Genomic DNA, 10,718 nt, shown 5'->3' with positions numbered 1-10,718 from the left:
CTGAATTTTGCTAATTAAAAAGATGTAAGCGAACGTATCGGTCAACATAATCACAATATTTTTGCAAGTGTACGTTTACTAATTCTATATGCAAACGTCAAAATCAACTTTATGATAAATGTTTTTGTCGATGGAAAATTTTATAAACTGATTTCGGAATTTTGTATATGTTAACATCCATCCGTCATCCATTTTAATTAATATACAAGTTAAAGAAAAGGGAAACAAAATCGTTGCAGTTGGTTTTCATGCAAGTAGTCGTAGCTTCAAGACAAATAAATGATGTAGAAATAATTGTTAGGTTAGAAATAAAAAGGTTCAACTTTTCAAATAATCCCGTAGGCTTTTTTATTGTAACATAAATAACGATATGTTTCTGATTTTAACGATTTATGAAAATCGATATACTAAAACCCATCATATTTTAGCATTTTTTACCGCCAAAGCCCAATACTTCAGAGATGTTTGGGGCAATATAAGCGATCAAAAAGTAGTAACTCATATCACGGGGGACTATGACCCAACTACTCGATAGAACGATTTGGGAGAGCAATACAAGCGTTATGTTGCTAACAGATTAAAATTGTGTAGTATTTTACTTAAATAATGATTAATTTTAGCAATTACAAAAAAATGTTGGATTCCCACATCGATTAGACTTGAAACATTTGTCCCCTATATATGTTGGAATCCCCTTCTCTCCTCAATAGCTTTTTTGAAGAATAATTTAATGTGGTTTCACTTATGTTAAAAAAAAACGAAAAAAACAATGTCGACGTAGAAATGCATGCAATACTTTAGGACGTGGTCCAAGCACACCGTGGTATTTGGGGAACGCTTATTCATAATTTAGTCAATTTGATTAAGTTCCCTTTGACAAAGAAACGTTGAAAAAAGTATAAACGATAGTTACATTTGATATTCTTTATTTATTTTACGTATTCAATTTTAATGTTTTGTGAACAACTTCCGGTGTAGGTTTCGGACAAATTGGAGATCACATACACATATCTATGTCATATTGAAATTAAAAAAGTTTAATGATCTAAAAGTTAAACTTAATTAATAGCACATTTATGAATATGCGGAAGTTGATCCAAAGGATATAAGACTCGAATAGAGCTCAAACTCAAACCAAAAGAATTGCTCAAATCGGTGTTCCCTTGTTTAGTTGTCGTGACACACGCTCTATCATGACCGTTTTTTAATATGCTAAATGCGTGATTTTAAAAATGGCCCTTAAATTTTTGGGCCCAATTTTACATCGTTTAAGACTTTTCATCAACGAATGTAAAACTATAGTTCACCTCAGTATCTATCAGAAGATAAAAGTAATACGTCTTATCCTCTCTGGCCTCTGTAATATATATATATATATATATATATATTTGTTTTCTCATTTTGTAATACAATCAAAAGCTTTAGATATGAACGGGCCTCTAAAAAGATTAGAACATTCATGCATTCTATCTCGGCTTACAAGACAGATTGCACATATACATGAGTTTAGATTTAGGCTTTGAACATCCCCAGTATATATCTTATGGTAACATGTGTCCGTGGGGGTACAAAAACTAGGGTCTAGTGGATGATTGTATCTAAAGATGCACAAGGCCCAGGTCTTTCAAGCCTATTTTCAGTACGCAAAAGAATCGGGTAGATGATAGGCTTTCAATGTAAAAATACGTCCAATCAAGCTTTTTCTAGCCGAGCTTGATGGGGCTTACCTGGCATGGGCTTGCTAGGCCCAGTATTTTAAGCTTTCTAGCTGAATAAGTTTTTTCGTATATTTTTTGGAAAAATGTTCTCATGGAGTATTTTCAAAATAATAAATTCTTCAATCTCCTTCTGGAAACCTTACTAAACACTTAAACCCTCTCTTTTGTTTCATAAAATATTGTATGAAGAATGGCAATTGAAATTAGAGAAGCACAAGAATAGCAACTACTTTGGTAGGCATACAAATCGATCATTACTGGGTCCTTATTAGTACTGGTCTACTAGTTCTTAATCGGGTTTGTCAAGAAAATTGACCTGATCGATCCTTCGGGTCTTAAAATAACGAGCCCTATCAGGGTCTATGCTTGATCTTGGGTTCAAATTGTGCATTTCTAATGAAACCAATACGGCATTTCCTCAAGATTCATTAATCCCTCCAATCAAGAAATTATGAGCCTAAAAATATGAATCACAAGAATTCCCACTTTTAGAAAGATTGGCAGGAGCTAGTCCATCTAACATGTTGTGTGGCTATTTTCACATAACATTACAATAAAAAATATGATTGTGTGTGGACTATTACTAACACCATCACATGTTCGCAATTGATTTTCCATATGGATAAACCTAACCCAAATATACATAAAATATACATCAGTATAAAGGGACGGACCCAGTGTGGTGGCTACAATGGCATGTGTAGATTCGTGAAAGGTTCAATCGTATTGTTTTAAAAAATGTCATCGTTTGAAAAAATTCTTAGGTTCGTCCCTGATTATACATGGACACGATCGATCTCCGTAGAACTAGAAGGATATATATGCATTAAATGGGCAAATAATTAGAAAAAAATGGAAAAGTAGATAGCCCAAACTAGGATAATGTTATGTGCATAGTCTACCCAAATATGTTGATAGAAAGACACGTATCTAAATAAGTTTTGGCTAATGTGTTACAAAATTTCTTTATTGGGCTATTGTGATTGCCCTTACTCCTTCGCATTTCGATTATTTTTTGGCCCAGTTTTGTTAAGCATACCCGGCCTGGCCCGGCCCGGCCCAACTAGAAATGATACAACATTTCTAAATGTATACTTAACAATCAGAATTAGATTACATTTACATAAACATTTCTAAATGTATACTTAACAAAATTAACATCAAATCAATACAAATTTCCAATTATGAATTCTAAAAGTGTATTGGTTTAATGTAGTTGTTAAGTATCTTCTGGACCATAGAGAAAGCAAAGAAATGATGAAGCGGCAAACGCTGCCGTTTTCGCCCATAATCTGAGACACATGGCTCAATTCATTGTAATTTTTCGATCATATTCTCCGATTGCATTATTCGAATAAAACATACAGATGAACCATTTTCAGATCTACTAACGGTCCAGGGTTCTCGGTATTCTAGGTGCTGTGAATTGGAACTAGGGTTGCACGTGGGTAGGATTTGACGTGTTCAAGACATTTAAACAATTCAACCGAATGTTTACGGTTTGAAAAATCTCAACCTAACACAATCTAAAAAAACTACAACCCAACCCAACCCAAGCCAAACCGTACGGGATATGTTGTGTTGGTTGGGTTGAAACTTTGGTACATCATTTTACAATCTAGCTAAGTGTTTGTGTTTAAACGAAGTAAAATCAAAATAATTACATAAAAAAATTATAAAAAAAAACTCAAAAAGAAAGTTGAAGGTTGATGCAAATAAAAGAGTAAATTACAGTTGAAATTGTAATATAATTTTAAATTTAGCTCATTACGGATTGGTCTAATGTCTAATGTACATATGTTAAATAAAGGATTTAAGAATCATATTAAATCCATAGGCATGAAATTCATCGGGTTGGGTTGGGTTGGGTTCAAATGATCATAACCCAATGACACCTTAATGGATACAATTTGACGTAATTTTATATCAATTACATGTTGGGTTACATCTACTTGAATTTTTTTAAATAGAGTTGACCGGGTTGACTGGTTTTTTAAACCCCTTGTATTTAAGAACAATGCCTTACGAGTTGATGGGCCTTAGGGCCCATACATACGAAATGTTAGGCCCAAGCTCAAGACTTCATAAAAGGTGAAAGGAAAAAGGTTCTTTAAGAATATATATATATATATATATATATATATATATATATATATATATATATATTGTAATAAAGGGTTGGGTTCATGTGAGACCAAAGATTTTTCGTGAGACCCGTGAGATCAATTTATATTCATTGATCAACTTTATAATCTAATGATCTAATGGTCTAAAATTGCACGGTGACAATTTTGTAATTATTGAAAAGTCTCGTGGCAATTTTATAATTATGAATGTTGAGATTGTAGATCTAATCCAATGGTTGAGAATTGGTCTTATGGATCTCACGAAAAAATATTGGTCTCATATGATCCCAAATCTTGTAATAAATGTATATGTCTATAAATACTTAATGAGGAGCCACTATTTGTACTTGTACCTCTACATCCAAAAATATGGTTTTTCTTCTGTTGTTACTGCCAACTTTTTTAACATATGATATATACATCATGGATTCACGATTCGAACACTATAAAATAAAATAAAGGATTTGTACTTTTATTTGTTGGCATTTCTTTTTCATCTAAATTTATATTTAAAAAATCGATATGTTATTTCACCTTTTAAAAAGAAAGGTTTTAATTTCGTTAATAATTCTATAAAACACAAATTATTATTTTATTGTCGCATATTCAGACGCATGGTCCTAGTGAGCCCAACTAATAAGCGATGACTATTATGTACTTCCTCTATCTAATAATACATATTTATAATAAAAATGATATATAATGTTAAGAATGTTTAATTATTATACTTTTTAAAAAACATTTATACCTATAATAATTACTGGAAGTTTACTTTTTTTTGAAAACGGACACATATATTAGGATAATGTTTATTACTTTTTAGAAATGATGTTTATAAGCAATATTTATACGGTATTCCAACTTCAACATATAACTCACTTACACTTTAATAATTTAAACAGGTTGGTGTCGCACCTTACTCTCCTAAGGTTATGACGTTCTAACAGTATTGTAAACATCATAGGATAACATCAACAATCTACAACCATGTATACACAACAAAAGTCTCAAACATTTTACAATATTGACTAATCAAAAATACCTGGAGATCCTATACAACATTTCACGTGATGCGAAATAGTAAATATTACCAAGGACAACATTTTTAAGTTGAAAAAATATCTGACTTAGACTAAGACTAGTTAACGACCGGCAAGGCCTAGAATGTGGTTCACTTCTGACCTGTTTTCCGTATCAAAAGTCAACCAAATTAATTGTGAAATTGATGGGTCTAAGTTAGGAACAATTACATTTAGGTCCACCACTAAGTCGCCATATTGGATTATTTTGGAAGTCTATAGCGTGTTTTATAATATCTGATATTTCTTCTAAGCTTTTTCTTAGTGATATCTGGAAAAATAAGGAGACTTTTCAAAATCCATGACTTCTACTATAAATATATTGAATACTATTTTGTTTAGATTATTCAACGTCTCTTATTTTATAAATGTTTAAGAGAAAACGAAGAATTCAACTATAAATTTATCTTAGTTGATATCACATTATAATTAAAGATGTTAAAAAAATACATCTACAATCTTAAATTGAATTAGATGGCATTGAAATATAGGTTCTTGTAATGTAGTTCGTTTTGATTTGAGAAATTTGATGATTCAACTTTGGTTTGGTATTTAAAAGAGTCGTTAATCAAACATAATTGCTTATAATTATATTATATTATATAAGGTTCGGTTTAACTATGATCAATATGTTTTCTAGAGACCGGTGATGTCACATAATAACACTTGAAACTTCACAGCATAAAATTGTGAAGGTAAAAAAAATTTGAACTTTCACAGCAAAAACATTGTGGATGTTCAGTGTTATTTGGTGGTCTCACGTTCTCATGAAAACAATTTGATCTCACATGATCGCAAGTCTCTCTCTCTCTCTATCTCTCTCTCTATATATATATAGACAAATGATCACGTGAGAAGGAAAGTTATGGTGAGAAGTGTAAGAATTAAGAAGAGGACTGGATCTTTAATCTCAAACCCACTAGTGAACCATTTTTGATACGGGGATTAATCTGGTGCATCTTATCCTAATGTACATCGAAGGAGGAGATCCTTACTTACCTTCTCACTTTAACTCTCCTTCTCACCAAAACTCAACTCTATGTATATAAAGGGCAAATTGCATGAAAAAGTAACGTACTTTAACTTGATTCCTATTTTGGGTAACGTACTTTCAAAACTTTCATTTTGACACCTAAGATGTAAAGTTTTAAACATTTAAGTACCCGGGTAACCGGTTGAAGACTAATTTTAGATTAAAAAAAATCATGTCACTAACCACATCATCAAATAAAACTGAGTTGGATACCACATTATCATGATAACCGGTTAATGCTTCAACAGGTTACCCGGATACTTAAATGAATAAAACTTAACATTTTAGGTACCAAAATGAAAGTTTTGAAAATATGTTATCCAAAATAAGAATCAAATTAAAGTACGTTACAATTTTATGTAATTTACCCATATATAAACTAAATATTGCAAATTTCACTTATCTTACAAACAAACCAAGCCTTGTTCACGGCTTGAGCTTGACTCCTCTCCTTACGTTAAATCCAAAATTTTCCATAAATTTTCTTTATTCTTATTTTTTAGTAAACTCAGATATCAAATCAATGTTTTTGGTAAGTAAAATAATAATAAAAATTATTATTACTATTATTATTTATCATAAAATTAATATAGATACAAATTCTATTTTTCCCCTAAGCTAAATCTCTAGTTGAACGAAGACTTGTTGCAAATTAAGGTTTATTGGAAAAAAGTCGTGGTCCCATTAGTTAGCAGTTTAATGGACTTGATGGTACTCACAACTTATTCGTTCAGTTATACATGACTATTTGGTTGTGACTTAATAATATAGAAAGTGGTTTATTCAGTAAACTTCTAAGGGGATCTTTATGCAGATTGTCAAGTTTTTCCAAATGTAACAACCACAAACTCAAAATAGCTATAACATAAACACAAATGCTCAATCGACAAACTAGCCATGAGGTAGTCTACAATCTTAGACTCAACTCAAGGTTTGAAGCGGAAAACAAACACGAATGCTGGAATTAATTTCATAATCTAAATTGAAATCTAAAGCAATTATCCAACTATTCAGATAATTCTCACATTTTTCACGCCATGTGGTTGTGGTTCACCTTTTTCCCTTGTCCTTGCAAGAGCTTTCAACATGGTACCTACCTTAAAAGGTTTTCGGTTTTATAAAAAATGAGGATTAGACCAAAGATTCAATGAATTCTCTCTAACACATGGATACACGTTGAAATACTTCATTATAAATCATAATTGATAATAACAACGTACACACTTAAAATATAAAAACACCATACATGTTGTAACGGTTTAACACGCTTATTGTCACATACATTTGTGACCAGTCAATTGGGCTCACACTTGCACTATGAGTAAGCTACATTAAACGGATCCATGTGCTTCATTCCGGTCCACACTTCCCGTAAATCAAAACATCATAATACACACTCACACTATGCAAGTAATCATTTTTCAAGTATATGATGCACACTATGTGAATTGCATTAAATAACAATTCGACCATAATTGACGAGTACACTGTAACAACCCGTCCCACATCGGTTGGTGAGGAGAACTAAGCACTCCTTATAAGGGTGTGGATACCTCATCCTAGCATGACCGGTTTCCCTTGTGGTATAGCGGGGAAAACAAAACCGTGAGGCATTGTGGTATAGCGTGCCAAAGCGGACAATATCATTCGCTTCCGTGCTGCGGACTCTGATATGCGATGACCGGTTTTGGGGCTTGCGTTGTGCGGCTGCCAGAAACAAAACCGTGCGACTACTGCTTTGTGGTATAGCGGGCAGGTTAGTCAAAGCGGACAATATCATTGCTACGGGGTTCTGGGGGCGTTACAAATGGTATCAGAGCCAGACCCGGATCGATGTGGCCCAACGAGGACGTTGTGTCCTAACGGGGGGAGGGTGTAACAACCCGTCCCACATCGGTTGGTGAGGAGAACTAAGCACTCCTTATAAGGGTGTGGATACCTCATCCTAGCATGACCGGTTTCCCTTGTGGTATAGCGGGGAAAACAAAACCGTGAGGCATTGTGGTATAGCGTGCCAAAGCGGACAATATCATTCGCTTCCGTGCTGCGGACTCTGATATGCGATGACCGGTTTTGGGGCTTGCGTTGTGCGGCTGCCAGAAACAAAACCGTGCGACTACTGCTTTGTGGTATAGCGGGCAGGTTAGTCAAAGCGGACAATATCATTGCTACGGGGTTCTGGGGGCGTTACATACACGTTTGTTAAAAAGACACAAGAGGAACTCACCTGAAGTCCAAGCCTAGACATATACTCTTAATCTAGAATCACACAAACCGAACACCTAAATTTGGATTACCAAAAGACATGTTACAACCCCCAATGGACCTCCAATTAAACCATTAATAAACCCCTCAAACAAAGATCCAAGCTACAACCTCAAACTGTTCAAGAAACAAAACTAAAAATTTTGAAACAGTCGCAAATGCGACTTTCATGCGACTCAACCTGCTTGAAACCCGCATTTATACCTTGTTTGCTTGCACAATTTTGTTCGAGAAGTCAAACCCCAAAACTAATACCACACCATATCTATAACGTTTTTGGGGTTAAAACTCACATTAAAACATTCCCAATCAACATCCAACCTGATCTAATCCAAGAAATGATTTCAATCCAACAACTCAAACATATACACGGATAAACCGAAAACTCTAGAACTTAGATCATTTCCCCAATCCATCATGAAACTGATTAAAACACATAAATGGATGTAAACTCAACATAAAATGGTTTCCAACCATGAAATTATCATTCCAACCAATAAGTCAATCCCAAACATGAAAAACCCTAAAACCCCAAATTGAAGCTCACACATGAAAGAGGAAAACATTGACAGAAGATATTCTTACATGATGTAGAGACTCAGGTCTCTTGATCTTCTTCAAACCACCAATTGGCTCCTTCTCTACACCTTTCCCCCTTCTCACTATCACGCGCACACACACACACACACAAAAACTAGATTTTTAGTTGATCAAATGAGGGAAGAATTGAAGCCCCATCCATTTTAACCCATTATTTACTCCTTGCAAATAAAGTCACACTTTAAGATCTAATCAAGATCTTGTTCCTCAAACTCTAATATTTCAACTTGTAAACATTGAGGAACCTCATAAATGCATTCATTTATCTAATGTTATAGTTTACAAATACATAAAACCATACAAGATTATTACAAAACATAATTTATTTTGTAGTTTATTGTAGAAAAACATAAAAAAAAAAAATACAAACAATATAGGTGTATGCAAGCTTTATACTTCAATTACATCAAATAAAACGTTGTACGTATGTAAAATAATATCTTATCAAGTTCAAATGCCCAACTGGCTTTGCACCTCCATAATGGCCAAGGCAGATTCTTTGAGTTGTTGAGACTCCTCTTCAGTAAGATGTAAATTCGTCACACCCAGCACCCCTCTCCTCCCTAACTGAGTTGGCAAGCTAAGAAACACTTCACCATCAATGCCATACAGCCCTTTGGCTAGCACCGAAACGGGGTGGACCCTGTGTTGATCCCTTAATATTGTCCGAGCTAAGTTAGTGACAGAATAACCAATGGCCCATGACGTATAACCCTTCAAACCTATTACTTCATATGCCCCTTGAACAACTTCTTTGTGGATGTTCTCAAGTGTTTGCTTTTCATAAGCAATTTCTTGTCTCTCTAAGAAGCTAAGTATCGGCACCCCTCCTACGCTTATGCTTGACCATAGTGCCACCGACGTGTCTCCATGCTCTCCCATGATATATGCCTACAGAAATAAACGAAAATTGTCCGATCAAATATAATTAATGAAGGGTTTTAGTTTTAAAACAAAATGCTACGTAAATAATATGAAAGTTGTTGATCGATAACAAAAAGGTTTTCTAGAAGAAAATATATTTATGGAAATATGAATAAATAAAATCGTGATCACTTATCAGAATTTTGATCATTTGAGTTGCAATTTATTCATTGTTTTATGGAAATATAAAAAAATGCATAAATAAAAGATTTGGATAAATCAATCATGTAAAAGTAAATACAAAATTAAAATTTATTTATCTAAAATTGCTTTAAAGTTTTAATATAAAAAATAAGATGCTTCGCTTACGACTGTTAGCAAAGTGAAACTCACCTGCACATCTTGAGCATTGACATCAAGATGATCGGCAATGAGAAACCGGAACCGGGAAGAATCCAAATTTGTGCCTGACCCAATAACCCGATTCGTCGGAAACCCAGATAGTTTCCAGGCAACATAAGTCAGCACGTCGACCGGGTTCGACACAATCAGCAGAATAGCCTCCGGCGAACCGGCTGACAAGGGAGGAATTATCTTGGAGAATAGAGCCAAGTTCCTCTGCACCAAATTTAGCCTAGACTCTCCGGGTATCTGGCGCGCACCGGCAGTTACGATAAGAAGATCAGAACCAACGGTGCTGGAGTAGTCAACGGAGGCGGAAATGGTGGTGCGAGGGAGGAATGCAGCGGCATGCTGGAGGTCGAGCATCTCACCGCGGAGCTTGTCGGCATTAACGTCGACTAGTGCGAGCTCGTCGGCAAGGTCTTGGGTGAGGATGGTCTGAGCAATGGCCATACCGACGTTTCCTATCCCGATGACGGAGATTTTGGTGTTGCGGCTGGTGGGTGGCGGTGGTGATGCACCATGGATGGGTCTGAAGAAGGATTGAGCTATGTCTAAGCCACCTGGACCAAGATTTGTAGATGAAGCACTTTTCTGCATTTCTTTTTCTTTTTATGTAGTAAAAGAAAAT

General features: G+C 34.6%; 1 protein-coding gene across 1 annotated transcript; it reads right to left on the bottom strand.

Annotated features, from left to right (window-relative positions):
- Positions 1–9,078: 9,078 nt before the first annotated feature.
- Positions 9,079–10,718, bottom strand: LOC112528113 (L-lactate dehydrogenase A-like). The gene is made up of 2 exons (XM_025139043.1): positions 10,079–10,718; positions 9,079–9,712 (listed from the first exon to the last, which is right to left on the bottom strand). Exons 1-2 carry the CDS (start codon positions 10,685–10,687, stop codon positions 9,272–9,274), a joined length of 1,050 nt encoding a protein of 349 aa, XP_024994811.1. The 5' UTR covers positions 10,688–10,718; the 3' UTR covers positions 9,079–9,271.

This window comes from Cynara cardunculus (assembly GCF_001531365.2).
Source record: "Cynara cardunculus var. scolymus isolate 2C chromosome LG 15, CcrdV1, whole genome shotgun sequence".
NCBI classification, from domain to species: Eukaryota; Viridiplantae; Streptophyta; class Magnoliopsida; order Asterales; family Asteraceae; genus Cynara; species Cynara cardunculus.
This window is presented reverse-complemented; position numbering and strand designations above follow the sequence as displayed.